The 18923-nt window shown below is 38.0% G+C and overlaps 1 protein-coding gene across 9 annotated transcripts in view; it reads left to right on the top strand.

The window, feature by feature from the left end:
* khdrbs2 (KH domain containing, RNA binding, signal transduction associated 2) overlaps window positions 1-18923 on the top strand; it is an 84004-nt gene that overhangs the window by 47427 nt on the left and 17654 nt on the right. For 2 of the 9 annotated variants that reach the window (XM_020603150.1, XM_020603141.1), the window contains 7 exons: window positions 1208-1287; window positions 1683-1738; window positions 2977-3060; window positions 5757-5809; window positions 7304-7390; window positions 8291-8357; window positions 11163-13265. In XM_020603150.1, the coding sequence (XP_020458806.1) occupies window positions 1208-1287; window positions 1683-1738; window positions 2977-3060; window positions 5757-5806 (270 nt within the window). In that variant the 3' untranslated portion in view covers window positions 5807-5809; window positions 7304-7390; window positions 8291-8357; window positions 11163-13265. Of the gene's footprint in view, window positions 1-1207; window positions 1288-1682; window positions 1739-2976; window positions 5338-5756; window positions 5810-7303; window positions 7391-8290; window positions 8366-11162; window positions 13266-18923 lie in introns of those variants that run through there. The other 7 variants (XM_020603147.1, XM_020603143.1, XM_020603145.1 and 4 more) reach the window with 7 other exon arrangements.

Here is an 18923-nt window from a genome sequence, read left to right as displayed (position 1 = left end):
CAAAGCTTTGGACACAAACTGAATTGAAAGGGAGTTGCTGCTTTGTAATTGAGTTTAGCCTATATTTCAGTTTCAGTTTTCCTTGATAGAAACCTGATAGTTTCTAATAAATAATGTTCCATCTTTATACTACAGGGCCACTGTCCTTTATATGTTCAAATCTAGCAATTTTTAAGGAGGGTACTAAAAAAGTAGAATAAATTCTTTTTACCCAAAAATGCAGAGAAAGTGAAAGGAGCTTTTTCTTCGGAATAGTGTCTGTGGTCCTCCTCTCAGGTTGCATACAGTCCCAGCAACCTCCTCCAAGAAGATGGGGCAGCATGAGTGCTGAGGGGCAAAACCAAGGGCAAAAAGTACACCGAGTACACATTTCCACTCATAAAAAGTAATTGCTGTGAGCACATTTGAAAGAAACTCTCTTGAGCATATTGAGATTTTGACCATCTCCTCTGTTATGTGGTCTGGTGCAGCTGGACATTGCTCAGTTTATAGAGACTCTAAGAGTAAATCAACTGAAACAGTTAAAAAAGCCCCAGCTTAGACTTAATTGAAAGGAGTGAAATGTTTACAGTACATACCACAGTAACCAATTTAATATTACAGTATTTTATATTCAAAACATCTTAGGCAGCCCTTTTGTGGTTTGTTCTAACCAAGTTCTAATGTTTACTTGAAATGTTCCACAACCTGCACTTGCACAGCTGGGTTGAGAGCAAAGCTCTCAGTAGATGCCTACAGCTGCACAGACTGGGGTCTTTTATTTGAGATGTGGTTACCAGTACTAAGAGGAAAGACATTCTGCAAAGCATCTGTACAGCTGTTTATAAATTCCTCCGAGGTCTATACTGTGTGATGCATGCTGCTTAGTCATAGTCATTTTATTGTTATTGAACATGACTGTAGTTACTTGCTGGCTTTCTGCGCTCCTGAGTAGCTTCCTATCAGCAGTTTCGATCCATATTGCTCTTTAGACTCGGAAGGTGTCCATCAAGCCCCACTAGTGAGACATGTTCCCCTGCAATCCTGAATCAATAATCTGTGTTGGACATGGATTTTTGCTGTTTCCTCTGCAGCTATAGACACAAACTAATGCACTTTGCCCCTGGAACTAAATATTGATTGTTTTTATATTCATCTCTAACCAGCTAGATTGGATAGAGGTGAGAAGACAAGTCGGCTTTAATGTTTACGGCGTGTTTCCTCTCAGGGCTATGATGATGGATATGGTGGAGAATATGATGATGACACCTACGAAGCCTATGAGGATAGTTACAACAGTCAGTCAAGGTAACGTTGACACACAAATGCTGGATTTAAAAAAAGCATTTCCAGTCACTCAGTACTTTTCAGTCACCATCTGTTTACTGTTACTTACAGTACAGCATGTATTCCTCCGTGTCACAGAGCTCAGTTATCATAGAAAAACTATTCAAAACACATCAGTGAGCAACATGGGCAACGTGAGCACCGTGTTCACTAGAGCAGCAAATGTGTATTAATCTGCATTTGAAAAATAGTCCCCAGCAAATCCACTATTCACTGCTGGTTGAGTAACATTTGTTAAAAACTACACTACCCATCTGTTTAAGGAACTTACCCAGCCTCTTTTAAGGTATCAACAACAACTTAAAAAAAAAAAAGTCTTTGTTTTGACTGTGGTGTCTTCACTCTGTCTGATTTAGCATTTCAGAATATTACAAATATGGACATGGAACGAGTGATGAATCCTACAACTATGGTAAGAAGAGTTTATTTGTGAGCAGAACATCACTGATGCAGATGTGTCACTCTCTGTTTGATGTGTCATCCCCTCTCTCTCCACTGTAAGTTGTTACGTTGAACAATATCTAGTGACACCTATTTACCTATTTACACAAATAATTTCTGTAACTGTCTCTCCAGTCTGTGATCACAGCTGTTTTCTGGTGTTTCCTTGTACCTGACTTTAGGAATTTGTGAACACAGTGTAGGATTTTGAAAACAAACTAAAAATTAATTCCAGACAAGAGCAAAAGCCTTGACCACACAATCCCAGCTGTCGCTGCACTGCTGTTTAAAAGATGTGTTACAGACGAGAAACAAAGGACAAGCCTTGTGGTTCCATTCCACTTCTAATCATTCTCACCCAGGGAGCTACTCCCGCACGCTTCACTTCTTCTACCATCCAGGCGACGAGCTGCGTTTGACCAGAACAGTAAATGTGCCAGTGGATGCTCAGGGGGCTAACCGATGCACGTTGTAAAGGCTGAGTGTTTTGCCTCTTGGATATGTGCCTTCATTGGCTTCCAGAAAGGCTGTTGCTATTAACCGAGTAACCTCCACTGTCAGGTTGAAAGTATTATAAAGTAAATATTTAGTATCTCTAAAACACCAGCCGCTCAGCAGATTTACCTTTTTGCTCCAAAGATTTTTCATAAGGTTTTATCAGCAAAGGAAGCTATACGTTCTCCCAAAACATTAGCAAAAGTGATAAATCACCAAAACTGGAGTTACAATGCTGTCACATGACAGCAGCGATAAGCTGGTTGCCACAGTGTGTTTGCAGGCTCATTCATTTTCAGCACAATGAAGTGTGCACTGGGGTGTTGAGGTCGGACAAAACCAAAACCAAGGGGCCAGTGATTTGATTTTCTGCTCCATAAACACTTTCTTATTTGGAAGCAGTGCAATGTGCCATGCAGCAGAGGTGGCCAACTTTGGGTGATTTGGCTCTAAGGAAGGAAGAGCTGACAGTCAGATCTCTGTGTTGGTCCAGCAGAGGGCAAAGAGCTTATGAAATTAATTTTCTGTGGAGAGAAGCCTCTGTAGTACCTGGGATAGAATTTGCTCACTTGAATTTTCTTGTCTTCGGTTAAATGGATTGTGAGAAGATAGTATAGTTGTAGCTGAGCTCAGAGTTTGACTTTGTGACATGAACTTTCTCAGTATGGCGACTTCAGCCACTTTCTGTAATGTTTTCTTTAACTGTTTTTGCAGAGGAAGAGTGGGCGACTACCCATCGCAGTCCCAAAGCCCCTGTTTTACGGCTGACAAGGGGCGGCTACAGGAAACATCCCTATGGTAGATACTGAAGGTGCTCCCGATATGTGACCTCCATTTTTAGACTATTTATAATTACTTTTTTAATTCCTCATAAAATGTTGTAACAGTTACTTCTTGTCTGTCTCCTTCAGAAATTGAATTAAAAAAATAGCACATAAAAAAGCACATAAATACACAAAATCTAACAGTATCCTGATTTTTTTTTAAATAAAAGTCTTAAAAATACAGAGAGGAAAAGAAGAGACACACTGAGTCATGTACAGGAAGGTTGTTCTTAAAACTGGCTGTTTAAATTGCAGTTTCATCAGATTTTTGTCCTTATAAATTATACATCAAAATTTGACAAAGTTGTTTCCATTTATTGCCTTTAATCCAGTGATTATCAAGGTTTACTAGACAACCCTGTAATGCCAGGATTCGAGTACACAGTAACTTTGTCATACTGTAGCTGTGCATGTTTGAAGTACACAGGTGACTTCACTGTTCCACCTAACAGCGCCATCATTTGTCTTTTGCTTCCTTACATTTGTAGCACTGTGTGTTTTGGGGGGTCAGCATCACAGAGAACGTATTGTTGAAGTTGTCAGACAAGGAGTGGAAAAAAAAACTTACATGCTATTCGTTTTGTCCTGGCACATCACATGTCAGGTGGCTACAGACATAAAATGAGCAAGAGACTCTGCGGTTCCACAGCTGCCCTGGAGTATGCCCTTTCATGAACACACACTAGTGTATGACAAACTTTTTGGTTTCCTTGAAACCCTGCCTATCTTACGGCAGGTTACCCAAAATCATTTTACGGGCAGGATGAGCCTTTAACCAGACAGAACTGCGGTGTAAGTGTGACTCCCACTCCAAGTTTAAAATGATCCTTTTTCAAACTCCATCACCTTTCTCCACAGTTCACTGATTGGTCTGGCTGTGGGCTCCATCTGGTTTAAGTGGATCTTTTCCTAACTAATACCTTAAAGCGAAAACGTAACCTTGTGAGATTCAAACTGGCCTCTTCATGACACAGTTTTTTTCCACGGGCGTATTCAGTATTTGGCTCAATAAAAATAAACCAAGGGCGGTTTTCTGGTTAATTTGTCTCTTGAAGCTACAGAATAGCGTTGGTCTCCAGAAGCTCCATTTCCTGTTTGACTCCAACTGTGGTTTGATTTGCAAAAATCATAATTATAGCAGCAGACAGAGAACCACACAACTCTGAACACAAATGAACTGATTAACGCCATTAAAGGCAAAAGATGGAAACCAACCCTTGAAGACCTGAATGCGAACTGACTAAATTGCCTAAATACTCCTTCCAAAATTTTTGTTAAAAATCTAAATCAGTCCTCAGATTGTCCCATAGCTGTCTGATGACTTCATGGCATACATGAGTTGATATCTAAAGTTAGCCTAAGTTACATTGTGAATTTAAATTATACAATTTGTGAGTTCGTAATCGTGCAAAACATTTTTTTTTTTTTTTGTTTCTTTGTTTTGTTTTGTTTTGTTTTGTTTTGTTTTTGGACTGAAAGCAATCGCCAATGTATAGTGTGTAATTTATAATGCGTGTTTGTTCTGTGTGTAATCTGTATTTGTACTTAAAGCATTTAATAAAAACAACACAAACCTCAACACAGTGTGTAAGACTTTCTAAATAGGTGGCTAAGAGACTATAAATTGGTTTTTATTGTTTTATGTTTTTACAGCTATAACTGACTATTGGAGTTTCTTGTTTCTAAAACGTAACATCAGCTTTCTGGTAAAAGCTAACTCATTTCATAAAGAAAGTCCAACCTGTCCCAAAATGCATCATTTGCTAAATAATTAATATTCCTGTTCAGTTGTCCTTGATTCTTTGGTTACTTTCATATTTAGAAACTAATACATTTCTTTTCTTAAGCCATTCTCTGACATTTTACATCATTAAACAGACACTCTGAGAATGATACGGAGTTAGAAGAGGTAAGAAGTCCTCATATACTATCATAATAATGCCTTAAATATGCGCAGCGTTTGAAGCTGACTCCTGAAGATCACAGTGGGCCCTACAGGATGTAGTTATTGGTATTGTGTTTTTGCTAAGTAAAAAACAGTCTTTCATGCGGTTCATGTCTGCTAACCTCTTTCTGTACTTTTGTTATTCATCCTGCAAACCCTGTATCACTGTAACTGTTCGTGTTTTAAACATCAAAGCTGAAGTCCATTTAGCGATTTGAATTCTCTTTTGTGATTAGTACACCTGAAGCCTGGCTCTCATTAAGAGTGTAGATCACGGGACTGAAAGGAAGACTAAACATTAAACAGGTAACCCTAATAATAATCCTAATTTAATCTTCAAATGCTAACTTCCACTTAAAAAAAGTAAACCTGCCCCATTTTAAACACCCAATAAATGCACTGTTGAATTTAAAATCCCTTGATATATCTAACTAGAATCAGCTAAACTGTGATAAAAGAAATAATAAATTCTAATAAAAGGCACTAAAATAATGTTCGAAAAACTAAAGCATCACGAGTGATAGAAATAAATTCCCGAAGTTTTGCTCAAAACTTAACAACTTGAATTGGTTTACTTTTTTCACAGTGATGGAATGCAATGACTGATCTGTGCTATGTACTGTAGACACACATTCAACATTGCATGGAGTGCGTCAGTCTATATCTGTTTATTACTGGTGCTAAGACTGACATGTTGATCATTTTGTTTGTGTTTTTGTTTACAGATTTAGAAACATACTACAGTGTGATTTCATCGCCACAGACAGGAACATAACAGGTGAGTGGATGCAAATGATTTGTAGCAGGTTCGTTGAAGTCATCAGTGGTCATTTGCTTATTTGGCCTCCCAGACTGAATTAACATTCCCACCACGTACTTTGACTCATAACAGACCATTTATGTTTTGGAATTAAGAGTAACATTTTCTTGCGGCTCACTGTGTTCACGTTGTTCATAAAGGACTGAAATATCATTTCCATCCTGCTGCACATGTTCATGAATTCACATTAAAGCTCATTTACATCAACTGCAAGTGATACAGTATGCAGTTTTTATAACCCTGACAGATCATTAAAAACACAATAAAGCATAGACATGCAATTAAAATAATGGAAACAAAGGAGATAAAGGAAACAAAAGTCTTACTAAAACTGGCGCAATTAGAAATAATTAATCATCCAAGTAGTAGAACAGCAGATTAGTGACTACTAGATATGAGGTTGGTTTGCAGGGAAGAAAGTACATACAAAGGCAGATTACCTTGTTATAACGTACGGCATTTTCTGTCAAACACTTTTCATTTTTTGATTGTTTTGTTTTGTTTTTCTTTTACACTTTGTTATTGTTTGCTTTCTCTTATTCTAATATCACTATGTATGTGCCACTTATAGCTCTGCAAACACAGCTATGTTTAATCCCGGAGGACCAATAACTGCTGACCTGTTTATAATTCACACTTTTCTTCACATTTTTCCAAAAATGCAGCTCATTTTGAAAATGTATTCAAATACACTGCAACGCACAATTGTGCTGATAACGCATAACAACAAAGACAAAACAGAACAAAGCTGACTCAGTAGTGCAAGATACAGCAGTAATACCTGTTTGTATTGGTGCTAAATTGTCATAAGATAGATGTCTCCTGTAAGGCTGCAGTAAGTCATGATTTTACATTTGTTACATGCACAAAGATGATGAGGTTTTTTTTTTATCGTTTACATTTTTTACTATAATGCAGCAAAGTTTTGGATTTTCACCAAGACCCCCAGTAAGTTGGCACCACGCTTGACGGCCAGTAAGGCTGCCTGAAAAGTTTGTTACTGGGATTGATTGAGACAAGACAACTTTAAAAACCTCTGATCAGTTTTTATCAATATTAAATCAGCTGAATACGTTTTTATAAATGTAGAGCTTTTGTTTGTTACAGCAGGTTTTACTGTACTTAATACTTCATTTGGTGACAAAAATATTTCATCAAGAACAAAGTATCAGTCAGTAGACACAGACAGTAGATAACACTTTACAGTCATAAGAGGAGCTGTGTGCGATGTGTAGCTATTCTCAGCTTGTGAAACAGAAGATCACTTTCTGCAAAAGAGCCTTTTAATTAATGAACAGGTTCAGGAGGAACATCATATTTGATGAAAGAACTTTCATCAAAACTTTATGAAACAAATATTTCATTTAAACTGAGAAACTGGTGTAAAAACAAGACATCTGTCTTTATATAATTATATAAGATGGGTATTTTCTGCTTGTGCTTCTTTGGAAGGCACAGGAAGCGGCTCCCAGAGGACCGAGGACTGCTACTCAGCCATCAGACATGTTTGAGTCCTTCATCAATTAGTAAAGAAGCTCGGTATGTGGTTCACGTTGTTCTCCATAAAGCATCTGTTTTTCTTAGTACTGAGTACTGAGAAATAATGTGTCAGCTTATTGCTAAATTATCAAGATGTTTTCTGTTTGCACATAACAATAGATCACATTATCATACAGTATATTTCTCAAAACTGTTTTCTTAGCGTAACATTAGTGTAAATCAGCAGCAAGCTACAGCAATGTTTATCAGACTGCCAAGAATAAAATGACGATGATTAAATGATCACTACTTGGAAATATAATTCCCTATTTTCAACCCTTTTCCATGTTAAGTTTGCTCTGATTCTTAACTCTCATGTTTATTTGCGCCTATGAGTTGGAAGTAATCAGTGCTGCTGGAAACTCTGCATGTGCCAGTGATGCTCATGGAGCCTTTGCCAGAAGTGTCTTATGATTTTCATAACAAGCCGGCCGCCAGCTCGAAGCCAGCCAAGCCCACTGTGGATGTATTTCTTAAAGTGAAAGCCAGTGATAAAACTCCTCTCACATTCAGATTAGAAAAAGGATTTTCAAAAGAGAGCCATTGCTCATTGTGCATTTTTCTTGTTTTGCACAAAATAGTGGAGTCTAAGGTGCTTAAAGACTTTGCAGCTGTCTTCACATCTCTCAGCCATTAGTCCACACATAGATTCACAGCGATACTCGTCCATTAGGCAGTCTTGGGTGGCAGCCTCAGGCACAGTAAAATCTGGGAGATGTTTATTTTGTTGGTTTGCCATGTTTATCACCTTTGGCAACATTGTTGTTGTTTTTTTTCAGCAACAACACTCTTAATAAAATACACATTAATCTATCTGGTGAATATTCTGCTTATGCATCTGTTCCTGTGAAAAAGTCTAAATAAATTCTGTTGATCTTAACTTGTGTTTGCTGTACACAGAGATAAAATTGGCCTTGGAGAGAAAAGTTGATGAAACATGATGGCAAAGACTAACAAGGACCCACAGGTAAGGAGGTGATGAATCCATTTCTTTTCAATATTAGAATAACATTCTTCTGCATATTTACAGTTGATCTGATTTGTACCAAATAGAAGATTCTGGTATTTTAGCCTCTGTCTTACTGTTTTTGTGATACTTGAGAGCTTTGCTGGAAACAAAGTCCAGTGGGACCAGATAAATGCCTGACTTTAAAACTGTTTTTCAACAACCAATAAATAAAACCTTCCTTTCCTTCGTTTTGAACCATCTGAATGTCTTATTAGTTGCGCTAGCTGGTCACATTTTAAATCCCACTGTACACAAAGCTGTTTCAAACAGATTAACCTTGAAAGTCAATGCTCTTAATGAACTTTTTGTAGTAATAACTGTTAATATTGGCCTCCAAATGACTGATTGTGACATTTGTGTTAAGGTTAGACTTTTAAAAGCGCATATGAGGATAATGTTTCCCTGACCACTCGACTGTTAGAAAAGAGTTTCCAGCAGAGCTCACATTCACCATTTCTGCAGGTAGGATGGTGAGAACAGTTTTATGCTAACTGAGGGTAACAATGGCCAAGAGGCTGTTAAAAAAAAGAAAAGTAAGAAATAGTGCAACATTTTGGGAAACACTTTTAAATTGGCTTTCTTGCAGAGACTTAGAGGAGAAGATCAATTACACTTTTATGAATACAAAAAATATGAAGCCTCTGGTCACAGCTAGAAGCCTGTTAGTGTAGCACAAAGACCAGACCTGGGCTGTTTTTCGACCACAGGAGCTAAATGAGCCATAAACTGGAGCCTCCCAGACTCGCCACCCGGCCGACTGTGGTCTTTTCGGCTTTGCTTTTTCTCTAGTCTTCCCTGTTTACAGGGACTGCTCTTTAATGTGCCATAGAGGGCGGTGCTGTGCTCCTCACACACATAGCTGAGCAGAGAGTGAAATGCATCCTTAATCATCCTAGAGACTGAGCAGGTTATCAAACAGTGGCTGAACAAGTAGAACACAAACCTGCAGAAATGTGACCTCTTCATTGCTTTGCCTGCAGTCAGCCTGATGAAATCCCTGTTTTACCTCTGAACCACGCCCTACGTGTAACACTATGTGCGGACACTGGTGTTTAACCAATCAAGGGAGACAACCCTGAAAGCACCCAGCCTCTCCCCCATCATGCTCCCATTTTGGGTACTGAAATTTAGTTTCGAGAATTCACCTCCAAAGTGGGCTGAGGGCAGTGGAAACCCGCAAGAAGGTGTATATGTTCTGTCATGGGTTGATAGATTCCTATAGTCAAAAAGGCTTAATAGGGAGAAACAGCTCCCACAGGTTTGTCTAAATGATGAGATGTGTACAAAAATATGATATATCCTTTCTATAGTTCGTTTTAGTGGTGCTGTTAGGCAGATTACCTAGGCTAGCTGCTTTCCTTTCTCTTTGGGCTAAACTAAGCAAACCATCTGTTGGTGATAGCTTTGTATTTACTATACTGTATAAATAAGAAAGTGCTGCTCTTCTTATTTATCTCTATGCAAGAAAGGTAATATGCATATTTCTCATAATGTACCTTTTCTAAATTCTATTTCCATTCCATTCCAACATTATTTATAAAACACTAAAAACAACCAAGGTGGACCAAAGTGCTGTACAATGTAAATAACAATATACATTAAGAATAAACATAACTTACAAGTACAGATAAAAATAATAAATAATAATAAATAGTGTACTAAATCCCACTCTGCCAGTGTTCACTGACTTAGTAATGAGACAAGAAAAGTAGAGAAATGTATAAAAATGTGATAAATAGAGGTAGCACAGCTCAAGCTGATACCAACACATTCTGCAGTCATGTATGATACCATCTGTTTATGGGTTCAGACTGGCCCAGGCGGAAAGACAACCTCAGACATGCAACACACTAATTCAGTCAGTAGCTGTGTGAACAAATAAATGATGGCTGCACACTTTTTCATGCCAGCTCTCATGATTACTGCCTTATTTTCTGAAATAACTGCTATTTGTTCCTAACAAGATAATAAAATCTTATATGAAAAGCCCGAGGTGACGAAGTGATGAGGTCTATCTTTTGCACCTCCATCTCAAGGACGAGCTGATTGTCTTTGGCTAAAAGCTGCATCGCTATACGGAATGCCACGCCGGATGTCAGGCGTGTGTGCTGACAGATTGTAACTGGGGGAGTCATAAAGAGACAGTCGGTGGATTGAAGGGAATTACCCTACTGCATTTGATGCACGAAATGTCAGGCTCAAAGGCTCACTGCATATAAAAATGACTACACACCAAGGACACAATGTCATTTGTCACACTTCCTCAGAATCAAGTCAGACAGATGTTGACTTGCTTGTCACATGAATAATTATACAGATTATCATATATACTGAAAGGAGCAGTTTGACATTTTAAGACAGACACTTATTCACTCTCTTGCTGGGAGTTAGATGAGAAGGTTGAAAGCACTTGTGTGTATTGTAAAAAATGAAGCTACAGCCAAGAGAAAGGTTGCTTAGCATAAAGAAATAATCAGGCAATGCAGACAAAGCTATGCTACATTTCTTTGTAATTCCAGTCTAGGTATTAAGCAACGTTAACCATCTCCTTCATCTACGTAGCTTCATACTTACCATAAACATGCAATTGTCTTTTCTTCTGACTCTCGAGAAGAACATGAATAAGCACATTTCTCAAAATGTCAAACTGTCATTTCAAAGATTTGCCATTATTTTGTGCTTTACAGTTTTTATTATTTTTTTATTATTATTTTGACTTTTACTATACAGTGTGTGTTTCCCCTTTTCTTTTTTGTGTTGCAGGTTGTATTATGAAGACAAGTTGCAAGCCTAGTGGACAATAAAACCTTTAACTTGTGCTAAATCATTTAAGTGTGATAATCTTTCACATGTACTTAAAAATGTCCTTAGGTCAGCAAACATTCATTTCAGTCAAAATCTTCACAGGGTGATAGTCCACGCTGTCCTTATGTCTCTTTTGTTCAGGTTCATCATAATAATATTTTGTATTTTGGCAGACGATATGGCCTAAGGTAAAAACCTAACATTGAAAATCTATGAGAAAAGCGCAGCATGAATACGTTACATATTTCAGCTGTGTTGAAAGGTGTTGTCATCCGGCGGCTGCTGTCATTTCCAGCCCCAGTGCATCCCATGTCTGTTCCCTGCTCACTAATAAATGGTTCACTTAGTGCTGCCAATGCGAACATGTTAGTTCATTAAGCAAGTCAAGCCCACTGCTGGTGTTCTGACCAGATGTCACAGCTACTTTATGAGCCCAACCCGTGACTGCCCCCAGAATATACAGCAGCAGCCAGTCACAGATCACACCTCATCTCAGTTTCTGAGTGGTAGTCATAATGAATGGTGCCATCTGCACACAGTGATTAACACCTGAGATTGATAGAAGCAATACAAGCATCACACTGTTTTAAATAAATGTCTTCTTTCTGAATTTGTTCGTTCATATTTGATTTACTTAACAATAAATCAACTCCGTTTCAAACGTGTAGTTTGAACAGCTTGCGGGGCTGAAGAGTCAGATTTAGTGCAGAAGATCATCCATTTCTTATCATTTTGGCTGGAAAGGGATTTCATGAATCCTCTCAACTGTATAGCAGACTCATTTCATCAAAACATCCACCCTTGATCCTGGCATTTATTTAACTCATTTGCTCTATGATATAGCCTCCACACAACCTGCCAGCCTGACAGCATGGCATTTATCTTCCTCGATATCATTTGATCTAAATATCAGAAACACAAAGACACCAAAATGGGTCAGGATCTAGGCAAGTACCCAGAAATGTTCACTGATGCAAAACAGTGCATAGCAATAAGTCTAATACATGGCATTTTCCTCCAGTCAGGGATGGGTACCTGAGCAAACTCAGCTCTGTTTAGACAGCTGCTTGATGAGCCAGAATAAAAAATGAGAGCTTATATTCACCCGAGTGTAAAAGGGCCTCTTCACCACTGTAGCGCTTGTGATGAAACTGTGTGAAGAGTCCTTGACGTGTTTTGAAGATGTTCATGCTGTTTCTCTTGCAACAGCAGGACTGGGATGTAAGCCAGGTGACAGAAGGTGAGGATGTACAGCTTGAGCTGCAGTTTTCAGGAGGGTGAAGACAGACTACTACATCTGATCTTAACTTTTACACACAAGCCTGCACCCCAGCTCATTAGAGCTATTTCTGGAGATATGCTGAATTTTCACATGTTTTGTTGTGCTGTGCATTTGGTAAGCAGCAAGTGAATTGGGCTAGTTATGTTTTCCACTGATGAAGTCATCTGCAGTAGTCTACAAAACACCTTCACAAATAATGTCCTGCTTTGATGTTATTTTGTTTGTAATATTGTAGGAAAGGTTTTGCTGGATTCAGTTGTCTTTGAAACATTTGTAAAAAGGTTTAAATAGCCCCCAAAAAAATCCTCACATAAACCAATATTCAAACTGGAAAAATCAAAATCAAAATCTACATCCTTTATTGGGATTTTCAGCCACATTGGGCACAAGATGTAAATCTGCAGAGTAAGAAATATTAAAAATCAGTTCTCTCTGAATAACATCTTCACACAAAAAGAGGCTGAATCTATTCCCAGTGAGTGTTTTCATGCACGATGCAGACACAAGCTGCTAAATATATGTCCATATTTACATTACAAATACCTATTTATAAATACAAAACTTTTCCTTGGCAGCTGGGCTTCTATAGACGACAGGATTAGACATACAGTCAGACATATGCAGATGTAAGACACAACCCAAGTAAGATTTATTGCTACATATAGTCTGTTTATTTGGCCTCATTTAATACCAGAGGTCATTTCTGTGGTGCTTTGAATAGTGTGAAACCACCCATTGTGTTACTTGTGTGTCTGCACAATAAAAATACATTCAGTAAGGACTGCAGTTAGTCATTCTTTTCATTTTGAGTTTTTTAAATCAAAATTATATAGAGTGAAGTGTACTACTTGAAGTTTGTGCGTCAGTGAAACTGCGTAGGACTGAAAATCCTAAAACAGACTCTAAACTTATTTTGAAAACAATCTGACATTTGTTCTGCATGTTTTTATATAAACAATACTTTCACTTTAACCCTCAGCTGTTGCTTATTACATGGATCCTCTCATATTCTGTACACTTTTCCATCTCATTCGCTGCTGCTTTTTACAGGTTTGTTCTTCTTTCACATTCGTTCACAGTGTAAACTAAATCTAAGTCATTATTTCAGAAGAGCTGCATCAATCATGAAAATCCAAGAGTTCATTCAGCTCTAAACTACATCTAAGACTGCTGTAAAAGATGAAGGCACCACATGTAGTTTATTTTCAGCCTTTTTCTGCTGTTCATACCCCCATGAGTTAACAGTTCAAGATGCCATGTCCGACAAATGCCTCACACAGCCAAGACTGTGATGTAGCTGTCAAGATTCAGAGTCACGGTCCTCCCCAGTAAAGCTTTTTCTTTTTTTCTTTTTTTTTTTTGCTTTGCCTAGATTGTATTTCCTTTCACAGCAGAGGATATAATACACATCTGATGGATTCGATCTGAATGACAAAAGAACCGACAGCAACTATTGCTCAGAGAGCAAGGTGATCCATATAGCCCACACAAAAACAGCCAGCTATTGATTTAGCAGTTGACTGTCAGTCAAGGTCATGTTGAGTCTTTTTGTCCTTAAATATGAAAAGCTTACTGTATGACAAGCCTGCACTTTCAGGGAACTCTACATCCAAACAAGTGAAATTAGTCCGCCCTGTCACATGTCTGCAAGTGAGTCAGTACTTTTCACAATGACTGACAGTCAACAAGTAAAGGGTACTTTACACTAACACAATTCAGGCAAACATAATGTGACAGTAGAATGCAGAGCAGCAGATTGTTTCCACCATTTTCAAAAGAGTTTGTGTCAATTTTGGCATATTCAATGTGGAAATGCATTTGATAACAGGATGCTCATGAACAATCACCTTACAGCATGTGTTGCTCTTTTGTTTAGTTTTCACTCCTAAGTTCACCTATTTATTTGCTTTTGCCACACATTTAATGATTTGTCATTTATTCCTTGCACAATTTAACAAGGTAACACATTTTAGACAGAATTGTAAAGCTAATGAAGCCTGCTATACTAGCTTGCAGATTCCATGCTTATGGCAAGCCTTTTCAACATTTCTTTGATATCCTCGATATCAGACATAATTGTCCTCCACTAGTTCAGTCTTTGTCATCACTAATTGGGCATTGGCTGGATATTTTGCCATACTAGTTGAACAAAAACCTTTACTAGTTACTCTTTTTAAGCAACTAGTGGCACTTTTGTCCAACTAGTTCCAACAGAACATGTAATATGGAGGTCTACTACAGCACAGACAAACAAACAAATCCAGTTCTGGCAGACTGATTTATCGTGAGGAGAGGCAAATCATTGTTTGTTTTAGTCTTTGTTTAAAATAGTGTTAATATAGAAAATGACTGGACTTATCCTTTAACTACTGTTAGAAGACTTTAGACAGAAGAACATGAAAAAGTATTTAGCTTTTTGTTTTCACTAGCTGATTGCAAATTAAAGAAAAGGTATATTTATATTTTTTTTGACATTGCATTACAATTATTTAATTAATAATATTAGTTATTTATGTATTCAGTTATTGCTGACTGTTCAGATAACCTCTTACAACATCTTGTCAGTTTTGGGCCTCATAACCATAAGTTTTGTAGAAACAGTTAAAACTGCACAGCCAAATTAAAGATATTACCGGATTATTCCTTCAGCAATGCTTCATTTTTGTGGTAAAATGCCTTCAGGGTTGCTGTGCAGTAAGCTGTTGAAGTTGATTAGAAGCTTACATTGTCCTCACTTTATCAATGTGGCAACCAGAGGGGCTGTACTAGCGCTTTTTGAAAGTACTCCACATTATCGCCAGGACTGAATAGAAGACAACTATGCGAGCATTGTATACAAAGCCATTCTGCCATTCTCATCACTTTTCTCAGTCCATGGAGTGTGAATAGGAAGAAAATGTTAATAGACTTCTGAAAGAAAATATTGATGCAAATGTAACCTCTTGATAGATTATTTTAAAAGGTCAATTCTGCTGTTTTTTTTTTTGTTTGTTTGTTTGATTTGATTGAAGGCCAAAACAGATTGTGTCTCAAGGGCCATTCTATATGAAACACAATTATAAAAAAAAAACCACAGTCATCACAGTGTGTATACCATTTAAGCCTAGACAGGTGTTTTTATGCTGTGGGGGTCACATCAGTGTATTTCTGAAAGCAAAACAAAGTCTTATAGCAGCTTGCTTTGAATTTGCTGACTCAAATCTGAACAAATCTGTGGCCTACCACAGCTAAGGCATGAAACGACAAACAATTCTGTGGCTTAGAAACACTGCAGTGGCCTACAGTGGATGCTGCTGGAGACCATGTAAAGATGAAAAATGTATGTCAGTAGTGAAAAATCCCAGCTCCCTAAGGGGTGCTGAAGCAATGAACCACATGAAAGAGATTAACTAAAGCAGCTGTGAGAGAGGTGAGCTCCCTGTTCTCCCCACTCAAACAAATCACTTCTAGAATGATTCATTTTTTAAAATAAATACTCAGTAACAGGTGTGATTTCATGGGGAAAATAACTGTTGTCAATTTAAAGCGCTCAAAACACGTTTTGTTCTCAAAATAATAAATCAGCAAAAGTAAATAAGTCAAAAGTGATGCATTTAATGAAACATTTTGTCAGTATGTGTTATAGACATGCCTAAAAGGCAAAGCATTGCATTTCTGTGTTACCGCATAATTGGCAGAATGTGAAACAGTCAGGGGCGACATTAAATTGAAGCAGCTACACTGACTCTAACTCTAGTATTAACACTAACCAAAAGAAGATATCAGGAACGTTCTTCATCTAAATCTTCAAACTGGATGGTGCGAGACAGTCTTTTATCTGGCGAGAACTCACCAAGCTATACTTATTTAGATATCTGCAGTGAGCTCCAGCTCATCAATCTATCAACGTCAAAGAGGAAATCCAATGCTTTTAACTCTGACTCCTCACACTCCCATCTTTCGGTTTCTTATCTCCCATCTGTTCAGACCTCTAACTCTGTCGGCTCATGAAGTATCAGCAGGCTCCGGCGCTCTGTCTCCACCCAAAACCCCCTGCAGGGAAAAAGGACAGGCACTCAGCTGGTTGATTGTCAGGACTATTATGTCCCCCTAACATCCCACAGTCCCCACTTCCACAATTCTCTCCATTAACAAGGGCGCTTGCTTTCCACTTCCCCTTTGATGTGTCACACTCTGCTGCAGATTTGTTTTTAATATGTGTGACAGAATCCATTTAACTGGTAGTAAAGGAAATGAGAAGACCGTTTTTTTTTTCTGCAGAGCCATTCAACATCAATATGAGATTCACACTCTAGTGTGTTATTTTAAAGCACACAACTGTAGATGAATCATCATCAGAGGCAGCCTTTAATACAGTATGTTAAGACGGTATGCTAAACGCAAAAGGGATACAGCTGAATGAACCTGATATTCTATATTTTTACTTAAAAGAATAGCTAAATGTTTTGGAAAATACACTTACTCTCTTGCTGAGCATTAGATAAGACAGATACTGCTCTCATAGCCTTGAATATGAAGCTATAGCTAGAGGCTGGTTGGCTTAGAACAAAAAAAATATGAAGACACAGTTGCCTGCTTTTGTCAAAAGGTAACAAAACAGGTCTCGGCTACACTAAGCCTCCCTAATTAACTTATTTTATTGTTTGTTTCATTCAAACCTTGTAGGTTTCCTGGGGTTTTGTGCGGGGCTATTTTTTGGCTGGGCGCAGTAATTGGAGTTGTGTTGTCGCTGTAAAACTATAAATTGTAGTTTTTACACTTGTTTTTTGTCCCGATCAAACATACAAGATAATATATTAAGTAGTGAGCTTTAGAGGTACTGTAGGCAGATTTTGTTACTATTAAAAGGAGACATGTTCACTACTGACATGACTATTTCGTGCCTTTTTCTTTGTGATAAGTTAATCTGACCAGCTGCTGGCTGTAGCTTCATACCATACATATCATGCCGACAAAATGTGGCATCAATCACAAAATTTCATTTGCCTTCTCTGGCTGTGAATACTCAATTTATCTTCTCACTGATAACTGACTGTACACAAAAAGTATTTTTGGGATTTAAACATGCTCAAACACACAACGCTATCGTTTTGACAGTCGTGGACATACGTTAATCCAGCCACAATGTGCACACAAGAGGGAGAGAAGTGTAAACACAGATATAGATAAATACATTCAAATGAGATGCAAGTCATTTTCATGTCAAATGTGGATACACAGTACAGCAGCATAATATCAGTAAATTCTTTCTAGATTAAATAATGCATAGGGGAAATAACTGCAAAGAGAAAGATGCAAATATAAGCTCTCTCCTGAGTCGGGGAAACTCAACGGTATATTAGGCTCAAATAGATTGTCAGTGTTTTCTAAGCAGTTTGATCCACAACAATGGGAGCAAAGGAAAAACCAACATGCACAAGTGCCGTAGTAATTAAAACGTGTTTAGGGAGCAGAGCTGTTTTTAGCCACTAATTCTCCTCTTTCGCAGGTTCTGTCCAGCAAAGTAACATGAATTGACAGCATGGCTGCAGGTGAAGCTTAAAAAAAATGAAGAGGTTGCGCACAAAGTTAATCACATGAGTAACGACTCATACATCTGTCAGGTTAATGAGACAAAGCCCAGGGGAATAATTATGAGTTTACAGCTGCAGCAAGTTTGCCTCTAATTTTACAATCAACTGGGTTGTCACATCTCCTGACTAATTTTGCGTTTGGTGAGTTTTTATCCTTGAGAGAACAGCATCACACTGTGCATAATAACATGAACTGCCAGGTTTCACATGAATTGGACAAATCGCTGATGGGAGGGTAACTGATGCTTCCATCTAGTATTTCAATCAATACCAAACATCATCATCAAGAGACAGTAATGGACACTCCTGGATCTCCAGATTTAGACTGATGCAAGGATGCCAACAGGTGCATCCTCACTGTATTGTATAAACCCTTGTAGGAAGGACACAGGCTCAAACAGTGTCTCTGACAACACCTATGTGTAGAGGCTGACGCCAGCTAAAAACACTTTTATATTTTAAACCAAAGGCAGTACCAGTGTTACCTCCCTCCAGGAACAATAAATAATCGGTTCTTAGCCATATCTAGAGTTTGTGTGCTTTCCTTTTGTTTGTGAGCTTTCCTTTTGTTTGTGATGGCTTTCTTCCACATCCCCAAAAACATGCATGTAAAATAAATAAAGAGGAAATTCCTGTCTTCATGCATGCTAGGATAAAACCTAGCCATGATCGCAATAAAGTGTAATTTGATTCATTTTATTCAAATATTTAGATAGTAGCAGTTAAGCAAGTAGGAATGCTGTCAGGTCAGCAGAGGTCAAGTACAGTAGGTTCGGAAAGTATTCAGACCCCCTTAAATTTTTCACTCTTTGTTATATTGCAGCCATATACTAAAATCATTTAAGTTCATTTTTTCCCTCATTA

This window comes from Monopterus albus, unplaced genomic scaffold, assembly GCF_001952655.1.
Source record: "Monopterus albus unplaced genomic scaffold, M_albus_1.0 scaffold60.1, whole genome shotgun sequence".
In the NCBI taxonomy this organism is placed as follows: domain Eukaryota; kingdom Metazoa; phylum Chordata; class Actinopteri; order Synbranchiformes; family Synbranchidae; genus Monopterus; species Monopterus albus.
This window is presented reverse-complemented; position numbering and strand designations above follow the sequence as displayed.